The sequence below is a fragment of the Myotis lucifugus genome, unplaced genomic scaffold (genome assembly GCF_000147115.1).
Source record: "Myotis lucifugus unplaced genomic scaffold, Myoluc2.0 scaffold_462, whole genome shotgun sequence".
In the NCBI taxonomy this organism is placed as follows: domain Eukaryota; kingdom Metazoa; phylum Chordata; class Mammalia; order Chiroptera; family Vespertilionidae; genus Myotis; species Myotis lucifugus.
Window position 1 is genome coordinate 835,585 of NW_005871510.1, and position 23,632 is coordinate 859,216.

The window sequence follows — 23,632 nt, forward strand, 5'->3', positions numbered from 1 at the left end:
GGACACCGCGGCTGCCCTGAGCCTCACGGCGGAGCGTTCGATGCCGTGATGGAGCGTGGGCCCGAGCAGCAGGCATTATTTCCGGACCAGGCCGGCATCCGGGACCGCGGGGCCGGGCTGCTCGTAGCGGAGGCGACGGAGCCCCCCAGCGACTGAGGGGCCTCCTCCCAGCCCTCGCGGGCGGCCCAGGCGCAGTGAGCCCCCGTGGGGATCCCCCACGACATCCAGACCCAGAGCACCCCAGGAAAGCGGAGGGAAGCCTCCAGAGCCAACGGCGAGGACTTCCTCCGTGTTCAGTGGAAGGGTGAGATCTCGGACCTGTAGACGCGCGCCCCCGCCCTTCCCTGCGTTCTCGGTGGGGGGGGGGGGGGCGGGGACTGCGCCCTCCATCTTGTTCTGGGTCCTCCACTTTTGGGCAGGGCCATGTGCTCAGCGGGGGCTTCTTCCTGGAGGAGGCCTCTGCTAGCCACTCCCAGGATTTCTCTGGACTGACTGGTGATGGTCGGGGGAGGTGTGCGCCATCACTATGACCGCATCCTGTGTGGTGAGACGCCGACTCACGCCTGGCCAGTCGGCGGGGCCCACGGTCCCCTCTCTCTTTGCCACCTGCTGCTGCGTCAGTAAGGAAGGTAGAAGAGCTAAGCCCGGGCTTAAAATAAAAGACTCTTTGCTTTTGCATCGGACTGGCTGGCTCCCTGGTGGCTTCTTGGGAATCTTGAAATCTGGGCATAACAAGCCTGTTTATAAAAATCCCAGGTGGAGTATTAGCTGATGGGAGCAAAGACGGGTTGTCAGCACTGCTGGAGTTTGCAGAAGAGAAGATGAAAGTGAACTGTCTCCATCTGCATCCGGAAAAGCTGGGAAGACAGAGCTCCACTCCTGAAGATCTTCAGCTTCTTGGGCTTTGAGGTTGTAGACCAGGCCATCCCTGTGTACCCTCTCGGCCAGATGTGATGTTCATGGTTTACCCGCTGGACCAGAACTTGTCCCATGAGCACTAACGGTCAGAGGATGCTTTGTCCAAGAGCCACAGTGGGGACAGAGGGGGTTAGGCAGCCCTGGGACAGAGGAGGGGGCTCCTCGCTGACTAGGGAAGGACGCTGAGGGGCTCAGGGTGAGGGCTGCCTTTTGTATTCTTGGTGTTGACTCGTTGAAACTGTTTTCCATAAAGAACAGTATAAACATATTATTCACATGTAACCACCAGTAGTAAATGAAGATGTTTATGAAGTGGCCTTCGAAGCTTTCTAAACTGCCCTGTGTGATGTGCTCTATCTAGCCTTCGGGAAGGACATTGCCTAGAGGGGGAGGGACTATCTGGGTCTGGGCCAAGACCTGGACGGGTGGTGAGTAGTATTGTCAGCCTCAGGCTCCCCAGCCATTGGGCTTTCTCTTTGGTTTTTAAGACTTGTGTATTTCCTTTCCTTGCTTCCTGTCACCCCAGGAGCTCCTGAGTATAGGCTTTGCAGCCCCATGGGCAGCCGTGTCCTCGAGTTGTTTTTTGACGCCCCACCTGGGCTTCTGCGTGCATTTGTGTCCGGCCTGGAGAAAGTATGCCTGACCCCCTTTCTTTTCTTTTCATTTTTTTTTTCAGTTTAATGTATTTTAATAGCAAACTTACAGGAACACACAGAAAACACAACATTAAAAACATGTACTACGCCGAAACCGGTTTGGCTCGGTGGATAGAGCATCGGCCTGCGGACTGAGGGGTCCCGGGTTCGATTCCGGTCGGGGGCATGGACCTGGGTTGCGGGCACATCCCCAGTGAGAGATGTGCAGGAGGCAGCTGATCAATGTTTCTCTCTCATCGATGTTTCTAACTCTCTATCTCTCTCCCTTCCTCTCTGTAAAAAATCAATAAAGTATATTTTGAAAAAAATAAAAAATAAAAAAAATAAAAACATGTACTTGCATGTAAGGACAACTTAGTAGAAAAGTATAGTAAATGGTTGAATCTACTGTATGATAAAAATGCTACAAACACCATTTATTGCCATCAATAAGAAATTTACTTGTTTTAAAAAATCCAAATGCTGGCATTGTCCAGAAAAATTTAACAGGTTTATTTATCCTAATATATAAACACCGTGGTTGGTCACATCCACAAAGACCAGAGGCTCCACTAAACAGAAGTCAGTCCTGCAGTCAGCTGTGGCTGCAGGCAAGGTGACCCTGCACTGACTCCTGATGGGGCTGCGAATCAGGCCCAGAGAGAGGCCTGAAGAGAGAAGTAGGGTCTGATCTGTAGCCTCTGTGGCAGCTGTTGGTCAGCACTTGCCTCTCTCTTTCTCTCTGGTCCTGGCCAGCAGCCTTGCCTCCATTTCTCTCCAGGCCTCCACCTGGGCTGCTGATCCGCCCCACCTTTCTGATCAGGCCCCATTGATAGGCCCAGAGAGGCTTAGTGGCATAGAAACCGAGCAATCAGAACCAAATCTGGGTGAACTGTGAGGAGCCAATGGCTGCCTAGAAGGTGGAGTTTTTGATGCTGACTGGTATAGAAACCGACCAATCAGAACCAAAATTGGTGGCAGAGGAGGTCAGTTGGGGGCGAGATCAGGCCAGCAGGGGAAGGCAGTTGGGGGCAACCAGGCCAGCAGGGGAAGGCAGTTGGGAGCAAGATCAGGTCGGCAGAGGAGGGCTGTTGGGGGCACGATCAGGCGGGCAGGGGTGAGCAGTTGGGGGCAATCAGGTTGGCAGGGGAGGGCAGTTGGGGGAAAGATCAGGCCTGCAGGGGAGGGCAGTTAGGGGTGATCAGGCAGGCAGACAGGTGAATGGTTAGGAGCCAACGGTCTCATATTGCGAGAGGGATGTCCGACCTCCAGTTTAGACCCAATCCCTGTGGGCCTAAACTGGCAGTTGGACATCCCCAAGGGGTCCTCAATTGGATAGGGTGCAGGCTGGACTGAGGGAACCCCACCCCCTCTGAGCACAAATTTCATGCACTGGGCCACTAGTATTGTTATAAAGTTGAACTGCTGAAACTTGTTCACTGAAATATTTGACTTGCATTAATGCTTCATGTCCCCGCATTTATATTTACAAAATTCACACACAAATGAAAATGGAAAAACTGCCAAGACCTGATTTCTGTCCCCTATTTTCAACTTGCAATCATATACTTAGGTACCTTTTGACCCCATGGAAAAAAAAACAACAACCTAATGTTTAGAACTACAAATAAAAGGAAAAAAATTTTTTTTAAGAATGAAATGTTTTCCATCATAGTGGATTCTTAAACACGTTCTCCGTGTATGTGGCGTGCTAGCTGGATGTCTTTTGGCATAATTGTTACACATTTGGCATGGATAGCACACAGGTTGGTGTCTTCAAAAAGGCCAACCAGACAGGCCTCACTTGCCTCCTGCAAAGCACCAATTGCTGCACTTTGGAAGCGCAGGTCTGTCTTGAAGTCCTAAGCAATTTCTCACAGCAGACGCTGGAAGGGAAGTTTGCGAATCAGAAGCTCAGTGGACTTCTGATAACGTCCAATTTCACAAAGTGCCACAGTACCAGACCTGTAACAATGAGGCTTCTTCACCCCTCTGGTGGAGGGCACACTCTTCTGAGCGGCTTTGGTAACCAGCTGCATCCTTGGCACTTTGTCCCCTGTTGACTTCAGGGCAGTCTGTTTGGAAGGAGCCATAGTACAGAGACCTCTTCACTTACCCCCCTTCTCCTTCAGCTGGAGCTCGGCGAGCTGGAGGCGGTGCAGGCGTTGGAGAGCGATGGAGGCTGCAAACACCTGACCCTCTTTCTTTACAGCTTAGTGTTATTCTGGCATTTGGTTAAACTGGCTTCATCTGTGAAATGTTATCAGTGCATTTTGCAGAGGGACATTCAAGTTCACTCCCACCACCAGGGCTTTCTTTGGGGTGCCTGGGCCCCTATAAAACACTACCCAAGTCCAATGCTCAGATCATGGCCAGTTCTTGCTACTGGCTGCACGGCCCAGGCCCCAGCATCTCCTTCCTAGGGTCACAAAGAGCAGAGAGGAAGAGGAATGGCGACTCAGGGCCTGGTGGTTGAGGGAGGGGAATCTGTTCCTAAGGACCGAATGCCTCTTCCTGGCTGAGTGTGGTGCTAACTGCATACCCCTCCCCACAATAGTGCCTGAGACCCTGCTCCACAGGGCCTGGGCTTGTAGAGGTGGCCTGCCCTTTTCTGTTTTCAAGGTACATCTTGTTCTAAAGGGAGGGGAAGGAAGAGAGATCTAATCTGGGTGAGGGGGTGGGAGTGTCAGGAAGGCAAGTGTGTTGTGTTACAGTGTCAATAAACTGATTTAAAGTTAAACAAACAAATGTCCTGTTGTGGCCTGTGTTCTTCTCCAGACTGTGTTCTCAGTTCTTTATCAGATGGACGCCAAGGTGGTGGAAGGAAGTGTTACACATGCAGAACAAGTTTACCATTTTTGTTGTTTCATATTGTTTTTAATATTTGCACATACTGTTTCAAGATGAGTTTTCACAAATGCAGTTACACCACCATCAAGACGGAAAACACTCCATCAACCCAAAGGAACACAGTCGTGGTGGCGGTTTATACTGTATCCACCTCTGAACAGGGATTTGTTACAGGTTCCTCCAAACCTGGACCTTTTCCGGAATGTCACGCAGTGGATCACCACGTGGTCTTTTAAATCCTGTTCAGAAACTTTGACACTGCATTTGCAATGGTACAGAATTATACAAGGCTAGAAGCGCTCTTCTGAGTGAAAGTTTTTGACTTTGGACATTGCGGCACACATTAGGACTTCAAAAATGGAGATTCCACTATTATGAGTTATGTAAATCCGGACAAGATTTCTGCTTGCCTGTCTTCATTTGCATGGGTGGGGGGGAGGAATGATGGGAGCAGGGGATCATAGGAGATACCAATGATTATATCATAAAATATCTACACCGCTAAGAAAACATAAATTAGCACCGAAAGAAAGAAGAGGGACCAAGTCTGGACATCCTTTGCTCTTTAAAGAAATAAAGCAACACCTTTTCCCCCATGTTTCATAACATCTCCTGGAAGTGTAAACATGGAAATGATCCCTGAAAACAGCAAAAATGAGCACGGACGGCTTGGTGCCTTCTCCTGAAACAAAAAACTTTCAGCTGCTCCTCTTATCAGAGGCACAGAAAATGTCCCTCATTGAGGATATCAAATATACTTGCTTTGCTGATACTCTGCTTGAGGTCACCTTAAACTTTCCTGAGATCATTATCCTCTGAACAGCAATGGCTTCCTGGTGATTTAATCAGAAACCACCTTAGACATGCACAGGAATCACTCTACTCACAGAAGACCCATGATGTGCAGATGACCAGAACTTTCTTCAACTGGGAGGAACTCAAAAAAAGTATCACTCCATTTGAATAGCAGCAAAATAATATGCCACTTCAAAAATGACTTTCAAATTATTTCCATTGGTTTTAAAGCAGTGAGAAGTCCCTCATGTCACATACCCATGTCCATATTCTTAATCAAATGAAACTTAAACCCATGTTTAGAGCTTTCTGGAAAACCACTGATGTGAATCCCAGGAAGGCAGAATTTTGGGGATGTTTGCCCATTGTTCAAATCCACACTATAGAACAGTGATGCGAACCTTTTGAGCTCGGTGTGTCAGCATTTTGAAAAACCCTAACTTGCCCTGACCGGTTTGGCTCAGTGGATAGAGCGTCAGCTTGCGGACCTAAGGATCCCAGGTTCGATTCTGGTCAAGAGCATGTACCTTGGTTGCGGGCACATCCCCAGTTGGGGGGTGTGCAGGAGGCAGCTGATTGATGTTTCTCTCTCATCAATGTTTCTAACTCTCTATCCCTCTCCCTTCCTCTCTATAAAAAAATCAATAAAAAATATATTTAAAAAAAAGAAAAGAAAAACCCTAACTTAACTCTGGTGCCATGTCACATATAGAAATTTTTTGATATTTGCAACCATAGTAAAACAAAGATTTATATTTTTGATATTTATTTTATATATTTAAATGCCATTTACAAAGAAAAATCAACCAAAAAAATAAGTTCGAGTGTCACCTCTGACACGCGTGTCATAGGTTCGCCATCACTGCTCTGGTAGATCCACAAGTCTTTAAGAAGTATTACATGGAGGAAAGATGATCAATGATGACACCCCCATTTACTGAGGCCCCTACCATCCATAATGAAGATATGTAATCCACCCTCATTCCCAATTAACTCCCGTCAGTGTTTGCATTTATTATCAACATTTTTCTTTTATTTTCAAGATATTTATTTATTTATTTATTTTTTTGAGAGGCAGAGTGAGATAGAAACATCAATGAGAATGAACATACATCAGCTGCGTCCTGCATACTTCCTACTGGGGATTGAGCCCCAAACCTGGGCATGTGACCTGACCATCAATCAAACCATGCTCAACTATAGAGCCACACTCACATGGCAACAACTTCATTTTCTAAGAAATCAAAGCTTTTTTATTCAACCACTAGAGGACCGGTGCATGAAATTAGTGCACAGGAGGGGGGATCCCCTCAGTCCAGCCAGCACGCTCTTCAATCCAGGACCCCTCAGAGGATGTCGGATTGGACCTACACCAGCAGTAGGACATCCCTCTCACAATCCAGAACTGCTGGCTCCTAACTGCTCACCTGCCTGCCTGCCTGATTGCCCCTGACTGCCCCGACAGCCTGACCACCCCTAACCACCTCTGCCTGCTGGCCTGATCGCCCATAACTTCCCCCTCTGCCAGCCTGGTCACCCCTAACTGCACCCCTGCTGACCTGGTCGCCTCCAACAGCCACCCCTGCTGGCCTGGTCACCCCCAATAGCCACCCCTGCCGGCCTGGTCACCCCACGCAGTGTGCTGTTCAGTTGTCCATCTGGTTATTTCATCATGACGGCCCCTGGCTTTTTATATATTAGGATTATCTCCTTTCCCACAAAAACTAAGCACCAGCAGTGCAAGAACTTTTTTCTTTCATGCCTGTATATGATGACTTGGACAGGTTTGCTAAATTGGGCATGTTTTCCATGTAAATTGCCTGGTACGTGTGGGATGTTGACATTATCTTTATGATCATAATTTCTCCTTGGCCAGGCAACTCAGTTGATTAGAACGTTGTCCCAATATGCCAAGGTTGTGGGTTCATTCACAGGTCACACACAAGAATCAATCAATAATTACATAAATAACTGGAACAACAGATTGATGCTTCTCTCTTTCTCTCTCAAATCAGCTTTCTTGTAAAAGTGTGTGTGTGGGGGGGGGAAATACAGTGAAATTCTGTCAGCACGAACAGCTTCTTGGAAGAGAGATCCTAACTTTGTTTTCTTGCTAGGTTTGTGTTCTTTAACAATATTCCCAGATTTATAAACCTCTGCTAACCCATAAAGGAGTTAATCAGTTACATATCTTGTTTAGAAGCACATGCTTTTATATTAATATATATATGTAATATAGATACTTAACTGAGGTACTTTTTGGAAATGTACCCAATACAGCAAAGTAAATATTTCAGTATTTAGATAACAAGAAAGGCAAATGCTGTTCAACAACTGGTTCCTGGCCTTATACTCCATTGAAAAGAAAATGTCACACATCCATCATCACACAGAGCTACTCCATGACCACAATGAATCAAGACAAAAGCAAAGGCATTCATGTCTGCACATGTGATCAAGGAGAACAGGTTTCAAAGGAATAAAAATAACAAACATTGCTTTTCTCACTAATATGATTTGTGCTTCTTACAATTTTGGTTTGGCATGATTTTTTCTGCATTCTAAAGAAAAATGATTATCATTATGCAAGATAGAATGAAGTTCATTCCCTCACAGAATTCAATGCAGAAAAATGTATTGCTTCCTTGGATGGAAATCAAATTGTCTCTCACAAGGCAAAATATAACAAAAAATCATTTAAAGGCTGCTGTTACTGTTACATCCCAGACACTTATGGTTTCTGATCATGCTTATTTCACTTTTACTACAGATGTGATTGTGTTTGTCTTTGGCTGGAGGGGACTAAAAAATACATGACGGAAGTTTTTAATGCTTTGAAAGAATAAGAAACTAGTCTGTGCCAGACAATATAAGTATAACGATAATAAAAAATATGTTTTCTATGAGGAAACCATATCCGAATTTGTACACACATGACACTTATGACTCAGAATGTATAATAATAAAATGGATAAAATGACAAATTGATCTGAAAATACATAATTACTATGGGATAATTAATTACATCCTCAGGAAATAAAAAAAAAACCATAACATGTCTTAGCATAAGAGTGGTTAAGAAACAGTTCCTATTTCATTAAAAATTACAGAAGCATTGTCCTAGATGGTTGGGCTCAGTGGATAGAGCGTAAGCCTGCAAACTGAAGGATCCCGAGTTGATTCTGGTCAAGGGCACATGTCCGGGTTCCAGACTTGATCCCCAGCAGGGGAGGCAGCTGATCTGTGATTCTCATCATTGATGTTTCTATCTCTCTCTCCCTCACCCTTCCTCTCTGAAATCAATAAAAAAAATTTTTTTAAGTTACAGAAGCATTTATCAGAAAAAATGCACATAATTTTAATCACATACAACCCAAGATAACTGAAAACGTTGAGAGATTAGGCTCAGCTCTGAGTGACAGCACCATGAAGAGTCTGTCTGAAATGAAGAAAGTGCCAATTCTCACATGGAAGGACTGGCTCAGAGCCCTCACTACAGAGGGTGGTACAAGAACAAACTGGCACATGGCTCCTTGGCACTGCACCATGGCAGCTGTCACAGTGGCATCTGAATCACAGTCAGTAGTAGTAACAACAGGACAAGATGATTACTAGTCAAATTAGACCTCAAGCAAATGTAATCTAGAGAACAGTGCATACCCTTCAGAAAACAGCCTCAACCATGACAGTCTACATTTGTTGCCTGGTGGACACCTATGGGCTTGCAGGAAAAGCTAACCTATGCTGGATCTTTAATGTTGAATTCTAAACAACTGTAAAGCTTACACCCAACATCAATGGAATTAAAGCAGTGGCTGGCTGTTTTGAGAAAATTCTTGACTGGCAGGACAAAATAGGAGAAAAACAAACTAAAATATTCTCTTCTTAATGTGAACTCCATAGCACAATTCCCAGCCAAAAGCAACACACACACAAACATGAATACACAAGGGGACTCTTTAGTGAACAGTAACTATGTACAAATACATGGCAAATACTTATTGACTAAAATAATAGTGAATATAAGTGAATATCAGGTGCAATTGAAAAATTAAAAAAGGTCCTAACCGGTTTGGCTCAGTAGATAGAGCATCAGCCTGCGGACTCAAGGGGCCCAGGTTTGATTCCAGTCAAGGGCATGTACCTTCGTTGCGGGCACATCCCCAGTAGGAGGTGTGGAGGCAGCTGATCGATGTTTCTCTCTCATCGATGTTTCTAACTCTCTATCCTTCTCCCTTCCTCTCTGTAAAAAAATCAATAAAATATATTTTAAAAAATAATATACAGGCGTGTAGAGCCTATTCATTCAATACCTGTCAGGGTACATTACTAGACAGGGCACAGGGAAGACAACCCTTCAGTGTTTCTCTCTCACATCAATGTTTCCCTCTTCTTCTTCTGCCTTCCTCACTCTAAAGCATCAATTTAGCCGAAACCGGTTTGGCTCAGTGGATAGAGCGTCGGCCTGCGGACTGAAAGGTCCCAGGTTCGATTCCGGCCAAGGGCATGTACCTTGGTTGCGGGCACATCCCCAGTAGATGTGCAGGAGGCAGCTGATCGATGTTTCTCTCTCATCGATGTTTCTAACTCTCTATCCCTCTCCCTTCCTCTCTGTAAAAAATCAATAAAATATATTTTAAAAAAAATAAACCATCAATTTAAAGAAACTAACAAAAAAGAATGAGTACTGATAATGAACAAATATGTCAAAAGCTTATAGAACTTCTTTAATACTGTGAGTTTTGGGGAGTATATGACTTCATTTGCAGCAGGCTTACATGTACGTTAGTTACACTAATAGGATTTCCTTCCAGTGCAGTTTTCAAGCTACTCTGAAAGTATTTGTTAAAATTTGTAAGTTTTGGCAAACTTCCAAAATGTGCTCTCAGCTGGGCGGTTACCTGACCCCCATGGTCCTCTGTCCTGAGCACCCAGTGGGGTTGGAATCAGCCTCAAATGCTGAGGGGCCTACGGTCCTGAGTGGACATAGTCAGTGCTGGTCTGCGTTTCTAAGTCCAGGCCAGCGCCAGGAGCAGCCGGGCCGGGACCAGAGCTTCTGGCCGGCGCTCGCCCACCACCTGCCCCAGGTGTCCCACTCACCCCATTGCCCTTCACAAAGCTGCTGTGATGCTCCAGGTGCTAGGCCCTTTCTTTGGGGAGGGTCTGTGTCCTCCAGACCTTCCCCTGCATCCGTGACCTTCCAGCCAGAACCTGAAGTGACTGCACACGCAGTGAAGCACGAAGCAGATTAAATGGAAGGGCATCCGGATTGTCCAGAGAGAGGAAGGAAAGCCGGACCAGGTGTGGAGCCACCGAGCCTTTCCCTGAGGCAGGCGCCTGTGGCAGCCACACACCCACCTGATGGCACCCATAGCTGCTGCCATTCCTGGGGCATCATGAAGATCCTCCTGTGTGGGACCCACCACTGGTTCCCGCGTCAGGCATTTTGGCTGCACCTCCTGCTCCCAACAGCACCTGGGACGGGCCTGGCCCAGCGCCCCCACTCCCCTTCAGCATGTGTGTTGGTTTGAAAGGCTCTGGCAAGGGCCCTTGCACAATGTCTTCCCTCAGTAGCTGGATTTGCAGAGCAATGCGGAACCATGTGCACTTGATCAGGTCACCATTAAGGCTCTAAGAAAGCTCTTTGTAAGCACTGCTTATGACCAGAACTTTTTGGAAGTCCTTTCCTTTGAACCAAGACTCTGCGTTTTGTTGAAATGAAACGAAACTTGAAATCAGTGCCTTGTATTTGACTCTGCGTCCGACTAAATGAGAAATGGTTGCAAGTGGATAAGCAACATGAATCATATGGATTGGAGGGAGTCAGTATTTTACAATATTCCTGTTAGTTTCAAAATAATACTTGGCTATTACTGCATAATAAAAGGCATTTACATACTATATAATAAAGCGGTAACATGCAAATTGACACACCCTCACAGTATGGCCACCCCACGTCAATACAAGATGGCCACCCCTACATCATCAAAAGATAGCTGCCACATGATGGCCATTCCCAGGGCGTCACAAGATGGACAGCAGGGGAGGGCAGTAGGGGCGATAGGGCTGGCAGGGGAGGGCAGTTGGGGGTGGGCGGGCAGGCAGGGGAGCAGTTAAGTGTCAATCAGGCTGCCAGGGGAGTGGTTAGGGGAAGATGAGGCTGGCAGGCAGAAGCAGTTAGGGGCAAGCAAGCAGGTGAGTGGTTAGAAGCCAGCAGTCCAAGATTGTGAGAGGGATGTCCGACTGTCAGTTTAGGCCTAATCCCGTAGGGCAGTCGTACATCCCCCAAGGGGTCACAGATTGTAGATGGTGCAGGCTGGGCTGAGGGAGACCCGCCCCTCCACCCCAGTGAACGAATTTCGTGCACCAGGCCTCTAGTAAGTGAATAACTGCAACTACATGTCTCCATAAAATTGAACTCCCTTTAAATTTAACAATGAATTTCAAGCATATGATTGTAGTCTTATATTATAGTCTTTCTCTGTGTGAAATGTAAACAGAATGAGCAGAAACTGCCGATGGAAGGAGCCAGTAAGACTTCACTGGTTTCTTTCCTCTTGGGGTGGTGAGAGCAGGGCACAGGATGCACCCCCTGGGACAGGATCTTGACACATCCCTCTTGGCAGCAACACACTTGGTTCACGGTGGGGTGAGCCTGTCTTGCCCTTCCTGGGGATCTGGAATCATAGGCACAGAACAGGCCAGAGGGTCTTCTCTGTTCCTTCCTTCAAAAACTATAACTGCACTCGGGATGGCCCTGAGACCCTAACTTTTTCTCTTTCTCTTCTTCCTTGTGATGGCATGGTGGGTGTGGACGGAGAGACAAGGGGAGGCTGGACAGGGAGGCTCATACAGAACAAGGCTATCCCTGCGCCTGCCCTAAGTCTTGGCAACACTGGGCTCTTCCAGGTCCGTCCTTCATGCTTGTACCACTGGGATGGTTGTGGACCCTGAGGGAAATGGGGGATGGTCCCAGGACTCAGAGATGAGGGTAGTCAGCCCTGCAGCAAGAAATCCAGTGCCCTCCGCTCAGCACTGGGGTCTGAGGCTCAACCACATTCGAGCTAAAGGGTTGTTTTGGCCCTGACCAGTTTGGCTCAGTGGATAAAGCGTTGGCCTGCGGACTGAAGGGTCCCAGTTCAATTCTGGTCAGGGCATGTACCTTGGCTGTGGGCACATCTCCAGTGGGGAGTGTGCAGGAAGCAGCTGAATCGATGTTTCTCTTTCATCGATGTTTCTAACTCTCTATCCCTCTCCATCTCCCTTACTCTCTGTAAAAAAATCAATAAAATATATATATTTTTAAAAAGAGTTGTTTTGATTCATTTTTTCCTCTTCCAGACATAGTGTGTTAAAGACAGGGTCAGTGGCTGTCACCCACACATTTCTTCCATGACAATATTTACTCCTGACTTTAGGGCCCCGTGGACAGCGCTCGGCTTTGGGTCAGGACTTGTGTCTCCAGGCCTCCCTACCGATACCTCACGGAAGGAGGTCCGACTTATTGACCACCATGCAGAGGTTTGGGGTGAGGACATGAAGAATTCTGGGGAGCTCATGATCCACCAGCAGGAGGGATAGAGGAATGTGTCAGCCCAAACAGACAGTCAGGGATGGGGAAGCAAGAGAGGAAGGAGGGCCTAGGACAGTGGCTTTAAGCAGAAAAGGAGAGCTCAGCACCCTTCCTCTGGTGAGGTCAGAGCTGCAGTGGCATCTGAGTGGGCAGAGCCAAGCGCCCAGAGCAGGGCCAGCACACTGCAGTGAGAGTGAGAGCATCACCCTGCGAGAGCACCATCCAATCATCCCCGTGAGAGCATCATCCCCTGACACACGCAGGAGTCCCAATAACCCAGGAGCCCCAAGGATGCTCTGGCCCATAGGATGCTGTTCTTCACTCCAGCCCATCCCATCTGAATTACTGGAAACATCAGACTTCACAGATCACAGGGCTGTCTGCTTTCCAAGCTTCAGCAAAGAATTTTATTTTTCTGTGAAGAAAGGAACACTTAATAAAAATATAACAAAGTGCATTCTCTCAATTCACTCGAGTAGTGACTTTGCCTTTCCCCAAACTGGCATTTAATGTGTAATTAACTCACTCAACTGCAGGCCAAGAATTTCTCTTTACAATCAGGGGAGGTTTTGCTTACATGCCTTTTCTTGGGGAGGTTTTGCTTATATGCCTTTTCTTAAGATGGGGGTTCACTGTATTTTGACTTTTCATAGCAATCAAGAAAAATGTGATAAAGTATAAGCAAAGCAAAAAAGGCTGATGCTAAGCACAAACCAACATGGCAACAGACTCTGCCAACCTTCTAGGCTCGCAAAGAAGACATGGGCGAAAAATGGAATTCAGCTCAGAGGCTGGGGAGGTGGAGGGATTGAGCAAAAAAGAAAAAAGAGAATTCATGGACATGACAAGTGTGGTTGACTGCATGGGTGGTGGAGGATGAAGGAGGGTGGAAAAGGGCATAGAGGGAATGAATGGTGGTGGACAAAATAAAATTTAGAAAACAATTGTAAGTTATTTTAGTTGTCAATTATACAGTGTACACTGTCACATGGTGTTGTAGGGATATGAGGCAACATGAAGGTTTCCCTACATTTTTACATTCAATACAATTTCCCACTTTGAGTTCCTTCATGACCTTTCCAAGGAAAAGGGACAGCTGAAGGCTTTCCCACCTTCTCTGTTTGTATGTGTGTGTGGCCCTTCATGGTTCTGTAAAGAACTAGGATGGCCAAAGGCACTTCTACAATCTTTACATGACAGGGCTTCTGTTCAGTGAGTTCCTTCATCCTTCACAATAAACTGGAAGAAATGAATGATTTCTAACCCTCTTACATTTCTAGGGTCCATCCCCAAGAAGGATAATCATACTAGTTCATGATGGCACACCTGAGAGATAAATGAAGGCTTTTTGCTACTCTTTACATTAACAGTGTTTATCAATACATTTTGTTTTCAAATGTGTGTAAAAATTAGTTGGGAACCTAAAGGCTTTACCACATTCCTTGCATTGGTATGATTTCTCTCCACTATGAGCATTTTTGTGAATTTGAAAGGATCTGGGATGACTATAGGTTATCCCACATCGCTTGCATCCATAGGGTTTCTTCCCAGTATACATTTCACATATCTAAGAGAAAACGCATGGCAAAGAGATTTACTTCATTCCTTAGTCATGAGGTTTCTATCATGACTACTTTTGTCATCCAAGATGTGTGAGACAACGGAAGCTTTTCCCACATTGTTTACTTGCATAAGGTTTTTCCCCCAGTACCTGTTCTTCCATGCTTCCTTAGAGAATTGGAGGAACTGAAAGCTTTAACACATTCCTTACATTCATAGAGCTTTTCTCCATTGTGTGTGCTTTCATTTCTAGGTGTGTATAGGAGGCAACCAATTGATGTGTTTCTCTCACATCAATATTGCTCTTTCTTTTTCTCTAATTTTCACTCTCTTAAGGGAAAAATATCTTCAGGTGAGTATAAAAAAAAGAAAAAGAATTGGGATGGTCAGAGGCTTTTGTACAATCTTTACACAATAGGGCTTATTTTCCGTGTGAATTCTTTCATTCATTATGCTTACTCTCCACTGAATATTTAGGTGAATTTGAAGGGAACTAGGATGAATAAAGGCTTTTCCACACTATCATTCATAGTGTTTTTCCTTACTATGAGTTCTTTCATGATATCACAGGAAAGTTGGATGAGAGAAAGCTTTACCACAATGGTTACATTCGTAAGGTTTTTCCCCCGTATGAATACTTTCATGAGCTCGGAGGGCACATCGATCACGGAATGTTTTACCACATTCTTTACATTCACGAGGCTTCTTTCAATCATGACTTTTTTTATGTTTTTGAAGAGAGCTGCGATAACTGAAGGCTTTCCCACATTGCTTACATTCATAAGGTTTTTCCCCAGCATGAGTTTTTTCATGACGTTGGAGATAATATTGATAAAGGAATGTTTTATCACATTGCTTACATTTATGATGCTTCTTTCCATCATGACTTATTTTATGTATTGCAAGAGAGCTGGGATAACTAAAGGCTTTCCCACATTGCTTACATTCATAAGGTTTTTCCCCAGTATGAGTTCTTTCATGACTTTGCAGAGAATATCGATAAAGGAATGTTTTACCACATTCTTTACATTCATGAGGCTTCTTTCCATCATGACTTCTTTTATGTCTTCTAAGACAGTTGAGACTGCTGAAGGTTTTTCCACATTGCTTACATTCATAGGGTTTTTCCTTATGAGTTCTTTCATAATGTCGGAGGTAAGTTGGATAAGAAAAAGTTTTGCCACAATGCTTACATTCATAAGGTTTTTCCCCAGTATGAATACTTTCATGAACGCAGAAGGAACGTAGATCACAGAATGTTTTACCACATTCTTTACACTCATGCAGCTTCTTTCCATCACGACTTTTTTTATGTTTCCCAAGAGAGCTGGGAGAACTGAAAGCTTTCCCACAATGCTTACATTCATAGGGTTTTTCCTTAGTATGAGTTCTTTCATGACATCGGAGGGAAGCTGGCCTAGTGAAAGCTTTACCACAATGGTTACATTCATAAGGTTTTTCCCCAGTATGAGTTTTTTCATGACATTGCAGAATACATCGAAAAAGGAATGTTTTACCACATTCCTTACATTCATGAGGCTTCTTTTCAACATGACTTCTTTTATGACTTCGAAGAGAGTTGACACTACTGAAGGTTTTCCCACATTGCTTACATTCATACAGTTTCTGAGGAATATGCGTTCTTTCATGATTTCTAAGGAAAGTTGAATAGTGGAAAGCTTTCCCACTGGTACTGCCTTCATGTCTCTGAATATATCGGTGATACTTGAAAGCTTTCGTAGGTTCCTTACATTTATAAGGGCTTTCTTCATATTCCTGACAGAGGTATAGTTTGGGTACAATGTGAGCGCTCAGGTGGTTATTCAAGGATAAATAACCCATGAAGATTTGCCTACACAACCTGGATTTAGGTTGCTTTATTTCAGTAGGAGTTTCTTTCTTTTCATTAAGATTTGGAATCTGGCTGAAGTTTTCTCTGCATTGGGTACCATCTTTCCTTTTACAGAGTCTCTCTACCATATGACTGCTGTAAAAATCAGAAGCATATTATTAATACTCACTTAATGATTTAATATTTATTGATAGTATGATAATGACATCTTTACCATTTTCAAGGAATTTGCGGCATTTCTGTACATTTCAATTTTTAAAAGTGGATATCCCAAAAACCTCTGAAGTAGGATGTATCATAAATATTATAAAAACACTTATATTCATTAATGGTACTTACATATTTTTTTAAATGTATTTTATTGATTTTTTACAGAGAGGAAGGGAGAGGGACAGAGAGTCAGAAACATCGATGAGAGAGAAACATTGGCAAGCTGCCTCCTGCACACTCCAAACTGGGGATGTGCCCACAACCAAGGCACATGCCCCCAACCAGAATCGAACCTGGGACCTTTTAGTTTGCAGGCCAAACCTCTATCCACTGAGCAAAACCGGTTTGGGCCTGTATTTTTTTTAAATGAGATTTTGATGAAATAATTCTAAGAATCAATACATTTAAAACTGGGCTGATATAATTGGATTACCTCTTTTTAAGACTGTTTTGTGGACTGGGTCCATGTGGCTCAGTGGTTCAGCATGGACCCACCCGCCAGGGGGGTTGCAAGTTCTACTCTCCAAAAGAGAATATGGCCAGGTTGCAGACTTATTATCCCCTGTACAGGACCTGCGGGAGGCAGCTAATCAATGTTTCAATCTCTCCCTCTCACCTCCACACTGTAAAATAATAAAAACATAATTTCCCATCACCAGCATGGCTCAGTGGTTGAACACCAACATATGAACCAAGATGTCATATTTCCATTCATGGTCCGGGCACATGCTGATGTGGTGGGCTTGATTCCGAGTGTGGGGAGTGCAGGAGGCAGACGATCAATAATTCTCTCTCATCATTGATGTTTGTCTCTCATTCTCTCTCTCTCTCCCCACTTCTCTGAAATAAATAAATACATATTAAATAAATGAATAAATAAAATAAATATTTGTAAGATCATATTAAAAAAAAGATGCTCTTACAGGACATTGCTTTCTCATGGCAATGCGACTCACCTAAGATTCATCCCATGATTTTCATACTGATCTTCACTGTCATGGTCTTCACATTTTTCTTCTAAAATACATGCTAGAAAAAAACATTATAAAGTATTAAAGAATATTAAAATGGTTAGATTTTAGGTACACAATAAGCTGTGAACATTCCTAGTTTAATTACCAATGTTTTCCCTTTCCACATTTCAGTTCTTGAAACAGCACTGATGAGCAAGCAACACTAGTTTTCCAATTGACTAAGTAAGTAACAAATTGTTGCCAGCCAGAGTCGCTATGTGGTTGATGGTCAACCTATGAACCAGGAAGTCAGGGATCAACTTCCCAGTAGACCTGGTTTGATGGCTAGATCCCCAGTGTGAGGCATACAGGAGGTAGCAAATCAGTGATTCTCTCTCATCACTGATTTTTCTATCTCCCTTTCCCTTCCTCTCTGAAATCAATAAAAATATATTAAAAGAAAAAATAGAATTTGTGATAACTACCTACTGATGCCAGGTTCCAGAAGGTTTCCAGCATCACATCTGTGTAGATTTTCTTCTGGGTCGGATCCAGGAAAGCCCACTCCTCCTTGGTGAACTTCACATTAACATCCTCAAAGGCCACTGAGTCCTAAAACATCCCACATAGGCATGGGTGAGATAGACAGCATTAGTTATCTATACATACTTCATAAGTAGTTCACAGGAGACACGTGGTCCGCAACGTTGAGTCTATAACTTGATTGTAACACTAGCAAGACTATTTGCCACACTCACTTCCTCATGAACACATGGAATTTATTGATATTATTTTATTGTGATCACTTCAAGTCTTCACTGATCTCTAATATCAGAGTAAAGAGCACCCTGAACAACTTCAATTTAATAAATTAAAATACTTCTATTTTAAGCTTATTGATTCCTTGTGAGAAAACTCAACTCCTTTATAACCACCATTTGATGCAGCACTACATGACACACACTGACATAGCTGCATAAAGTTTGAATGACCATGAATGTAATAAAGGCTTGATAGCTTTCTTTTCTATTCTCATCACCAAACAGGAGAGACCAGAAAGTGTGTGGAAATTCAACTTGGAACAAAATGTAATTGGCCATATTGTCCTGAAGTACTCCAGATTATTAGAAGGAGTCAGATACACCTGAATGAATGAAAGCATTCTTATGGAGTAATATGATCATTTGTTTTTATAATATTTTTTAAAAATATATTTTATTGATTTTTTACAGAGAGGAAGGGAGAGGGATAGAAAAAAACATTGATGAGAGAGAAACATCGATCAGCTTTCTCCTGCATACCTCCTACTGGGGATGTGCCCGCAACCAAGGTACATGCCCTTGACCGGAATTGAACCTGGGAACTTTCAGTCCACAGGCCAATGCTCTATTCAATGAGCCAAACCAGTTAGGGCTGTTTTTATAATATTGGTTAGTAACTCAGTTTGACCTTCTTTTTCCTCTCTCATTTCATGGAGATAAGAAGTTAAGAGTTAGAGCTCAGGCATGAGCAGGCTAGGGCAACTTAGCCCTCTACAAAAGTCCTCTACTCATTGTGCTCGCTTTGGCAGCACTTATACTAAAATTGAAACTATACAGAGAAGATTATCATGGCCCCTGCACAAGGATGACACGCAAATTCGTGAAGCGTTCCATATTAAAAATAAAAAGTCCTCTACTCATGATTTTTAGGACATGTAAACACACATAATCTACCTATACATATAAAAGGGCACTATGCTAACTGTCCCTAGGACTATCCGACCAGTCGCTTTGACACATACTGACCACCCACGGGCAGACGCTCCAAGTAGCAGGTGCTGTGACACACATTGGCTATTTACAAAGAAGCGGCACCACAAACCTGGCACCAACAAAGCAACATTCAGCTTCCCCCAAGTGGGACACAGGCCCTGCCACGACCCTGGAGCAACAGCCCACTGAATCATAGCCAACACTGCTGAGACCCCACGGTGCACAATGCAGCCCACAGCCCAGCCCATCAGTGATTATCATCATTGATGTTTCCATCTCTCTCTCCCTCTCCCTTCTTCTCTGAAATTAATTTAAAAAGTAATAAATAAAAAGCTGTTGTACATCTACACAATGGAATACTATGCTGTTATAAAAATAGAACTCTTACCATTTGCATCAGAATGGATAAACCTGAAGAGCATTATGCTAAGCCAAATAAGCCAATAAGAGAAAGATAAATATCGCATGATCTCACTCATTTGTGCAATATAATGAACAACTTAAACTGATGAACAAAAATAGATCTCTAGACATAAAAGCATCAAACAGACAGTCAAACCTCAGAGAGATGGCAGGGGTGGTGGGTAGATAAGACATCAACCAAAGGACTTGTATGCATGCATATAAGCACAACCAATGGACACAGACAGGAGGGGGTGAGGGCATGTGCTGGGGATAGGAGCAGTCAGGGAGAGGTGCCAGAAGCCGGTCCACCCTTGCTGCTTGACACAGTCGCTGCAGGGAAGAAACATCTGCACAGCATATGTTTCAAGGGACCTGGCATACTGTTCTTAATATGTTTGCTCCCCTTCTTAGCGCTATGTGTTCTAACCAGGGCCACCTCCCCAAGAAAGGTTGTTTCCCCGGGTGGGGATTTTTCCTTGGAGTTAGGGATTAACAGGACTAAGGAAGGAAATAAATCAGTAAAACCCCTTAACTAAGTGCCAGGCGGGTAGTTAATCACCTTAACTACGAACAATCACGCTTAAGCTACATAATCTTTACTTAGGATAATCTCCTTCAGTTACTTCCTTGTAGCTTAACAGAACAGTAGAGTAGTGACCTTGGAATGGAGATAATAAACTAGCCCTAACCTTTGGAATAGAATGGATAGGATTAAAATCAACAGAACTAAATAGACATGGGATTTTTGGCAAAGGTCAGATAAGAAACTATAGACATGAAACGAGGAACTGTAGAAGGTCAAGGGAGGACCCAAAACATATAATGATGTAACTATAGAGGCATGCTTATAGGATCAAATGGTATAAATACAGATGTAACAGGAGAATAAAGAGAGAACCCAACTAGGCTGATCATCTGACGCTGTCTCCGTGTCCTTCATTCTTCGCCGACTCCGTCCACACCTTTGGGAACCCCTGGACCGCTGGGGTTGGGCCCCGGCAGAGAGGTCAATGGAGGGAAAGGAGATGCTAATTAGACTTATTATGATGATCATTTCACAATATAGACAAATATCATGTCATTATGAGGTACACCTTAAACTAATGTCAATTAGAACTTAATGAAAAATAAAATCCTTTCTATAAAAGAAAAGATTACAGTGGATTTGAAATATTAAAATCACGTAGGGATATCATACCTATCACAATGTCATAGGGAAATGCATTACTCAGATGTTTATGATGACACTGGTGTAAAAAAGCTTTCTATGCTGCCAGTTCTATGAAAGTCCAGCACATACAGTTCCGTTCACTACATAGAATACTTGATGTGGAGAGAAGATGGCTAACGAAGGGAAGGCAGACTGTAAGACAGTGTGAGAGTGAGAGAACGAAAGCAGAGTGTGAGATCGGGACAGCCCCGGTGAGGTTGAAACGGCCCCAGTGAGGTTGAAACGGCCCCGGTGAGGTAGGGATGGCCCCGGTGAGGTTGAAACGGCCCCGGTGAGGTCGGGACAGCCCGGTGAGGTTGAAACGGCTCCAGTGAGGCTGAGACGGCCCCGGTGAGGTTGGGACTGCTCCAGTGAGGTTGGGACAGATAATGGGGACCAGTATAGACATGAACAGGGGTAGATGCAGAGGCAGAGCAACATTGAACAGACTGTCAAACTACAGTGGAAAGCCTGGGGAAGGTTGTGGGGGGGGATTAAGAGATCAACCAAAGGACTTATATGCATGCATATAAGAACAACCAATGGACACAAGACACCAGGGGGTAGGGGCCGGGGGAATGTCAAGGGGGGTGAAAAAGGAGACATATGTAATACTATTTGTAATACTTTAAGAAATAAAAATTATAAAAATAAATAAAAATAAAAATAATAAATAAATAAATAATAAAAATTTAAAAAAAGAGAGTGTGTGGACATACCGAGAGTGTAAATTTGTGGGTGAGCAATAGCTATACTCCAGAGGACTGTTGGAGACTGCCAGATCAGGCTCCCCTAACCGGGCAGCCTCCACTGCTGCTGAAATCTCTCCTGGAGCAGCCGGCTCAGCCGTGGAGACCATGCCATCTTCAGTGGCTGATATCGGAAGCGTATATATCCAGAAACCCTGCAACCACGGCACCCAGGGTCCAGCTACGAACCTAGGAACACTGGATCTCAAGCAGCACGAATACTTGGACTCAGACAAGCCCTGCTCCTCCTCACGGAAAGGTCAGATTTCGCCTAGATAAAAGTGCGGTTTGTAATTCAGATCAGAGAGAGGAACACGCGCGGGTGGGGAAAGTCTGGGCCCCACAAAGTCCACGGCAGTTGGGGCCAGCGTGATCCACGAGTGTGAAAGGGGTCCCGCAGGGCTTCTGGCAGAAGGGAACTTTAAAAATCAGCCCATAGCTGAACTGGGTGCAAAAAGGCAGCCTTGGATTTTGCCAATGTGCTGGCTGCTTAGTGCCAGGGGAGAGAGGACGTGCGGAAGAGACTTTGGGAGAATTGCACACTCTGGCTCTTTTTGTTTTTGTGTGTGCGTGTTTTTTCTCCTTAAATCTTTGCTTTTGATTATTAAACCCAGTACATAGGATCACACAGTTGCAGTCACTCACAGAGACTGCAGGGGAAAGTTGTTTTTGTGGAACCTGGGAATCAGAGCGGGGAGTAACGACCAAGGAACCAGCTCTAGGGCAGTCAACTCTCCCAAACCAGTATTAAGTGTGATAGAGAAAACAAAAACTAAATACTGGCTAGAGAGGAATTATAGCCTCGGAGGTCAATCCAGAAACACTGCCACCCAGGGACTGAACCACAAACAGCCTCTTCTATAAACACAAATAAAGGCAGTCTGGGAAACAAATACGGCCTACTTTAAAATCAGGACTGTGGTTTACAACACGGAGGAACAGTGTATCACAGGGAACTTCAACACTCTCCTGAATACCTGACAGGACTAAGGCGTGCCAAACAGAAGGGTAGAGGACATGAAGGACCTTCACTACTGCACATTTTTATTTTTTTTCACCTTTTACTTAAGAAACTATTTTTTTCTTTTTTCATCACCTGATTTTACCTTTTTAATTAATACATTTTCATTTTTAACCAGTATTATTACTACTACCATTTTACCTTTTTTTTTAAGTGTCATTTTATTTTCTCTTTATTTTATTTTTGGATTAGTATTATACAATCTATTTTTATCTCTCCTTTAGCATCATTTTACTCTATCTCAACTTTATCTTTATGCCAAAACTCTCTTCCTCACTGTTCCCCTTCTGTTGTCCTGTTTCTCTTACCCTATTCCTGCTTTAGATTTTCCCTATTCCTATTTTTAACTAGGTTAAAATTTCACCCTACTTATATATCTAATTTCCAATCCCCTGCTCTAAGTACATATACACCTCTCTCTTCTCTTTCTTCACTATCCAAATTTTTTTTCTCTCTGTTGTTTTGTTGTTGTTTGCTTGGTTGTTGATTATATTGAGGTTTTTTTATGTTTGTTTGTGAGATTGTTTCGCTTTTTCTTTATATTTTGTTGGGGTTTTTTTGGTTATTTTTTGCTTCTGTTTTCCCTCGCCTCACTTGCTATTAGTTGTTTGTAGTTTGCGATCACTTCTAGGTATCTGTTGCTGGAATTCATTGGGATTAGTGGCTGTTCTATTGGAGTTTTCTCCCCATATAGATAGTTCCTTCCCCTCTTCTATTTCATTCTCTTTCTTTTCTCTCTTACTTATTTTTCCTTTTCCCAATTTCATTTTTGCACTCTTTTTTTTTCTTTTTCTATTTTTCCTTTTTCTCTTCTTCTTTCTCCCTTAACCCCTAATTCTCTTTTCTCTGGTGGTCACCTATATTTGGGGTTATTAGTATCGTGAATACATTTGTGTTCATTGCCTTGTGCGTTGTGCCTTGTTGTGTTGTATTTTGTGCCTTTAAATCAACACAGCAGAGAGAGAACTACATAACCAAACACCTGGAAAAGAGAGATCATGGGGAGACAAAGAAACAGCCCGCAGATGAAAGAAAAACAGGCATCACCAGAAAAGGAAGTAAACGAAATGGGAGCAATGGAGGCAAGCAACCTACCTGTCAGAGAAAGAGCTTAAGTCGGTATCCGGGGATCAAGAGTACTGGTGAA

The 23,632-nt window shown here is 43.9% G+C and overlaps 1 protein-coding gene, 1 non-coding gene and 1 pseudogene across 2 annotated transcripts; 1 reads left to right on the plus strand and 2 right to left on the minus strand.

Moving 5' to 3' along the window:
- Positions 1 to 3,235: 3,235 nt before the first annotated feature.
- On the minus strand, positions 3,236 to 3,646 carry LOC106694435 (annotated as a pseudogene).
- An 11,060-nt stretch (positions 3,647 to 14,706) lies between these two features.
- Positions 14,707 to 17,958, minus strand: LOC102433628 (zinc finger protein 14-like; the record flags this gene model as incomplete). Its single annotated transcript, XM_023744408.1, is given in 3 exon segments — positions 14,707 to 16,318; positions 17,350 to 17,422; positions 17,832 to 17,958. Coding segments are annotated over 3 exon segments (1,623 nt in total), but the record flags the coding sequence as incomplete, so codon positions are not given.
- Positions 17,959 to 18,900: 942 nt separating this feature from the next.
- On the plus strand, positions 18,901 to 19,007 carry LOC111823320. The gene has a single exon (XR_002826351.1). It is a non-coding gene; the product is annotated as a U6 spliceosomal RNA (small nuclear RNA).
- The last annotated feature ends 4,625 nt before the right edge of the window (positions 19,008 to 23,632 follow it).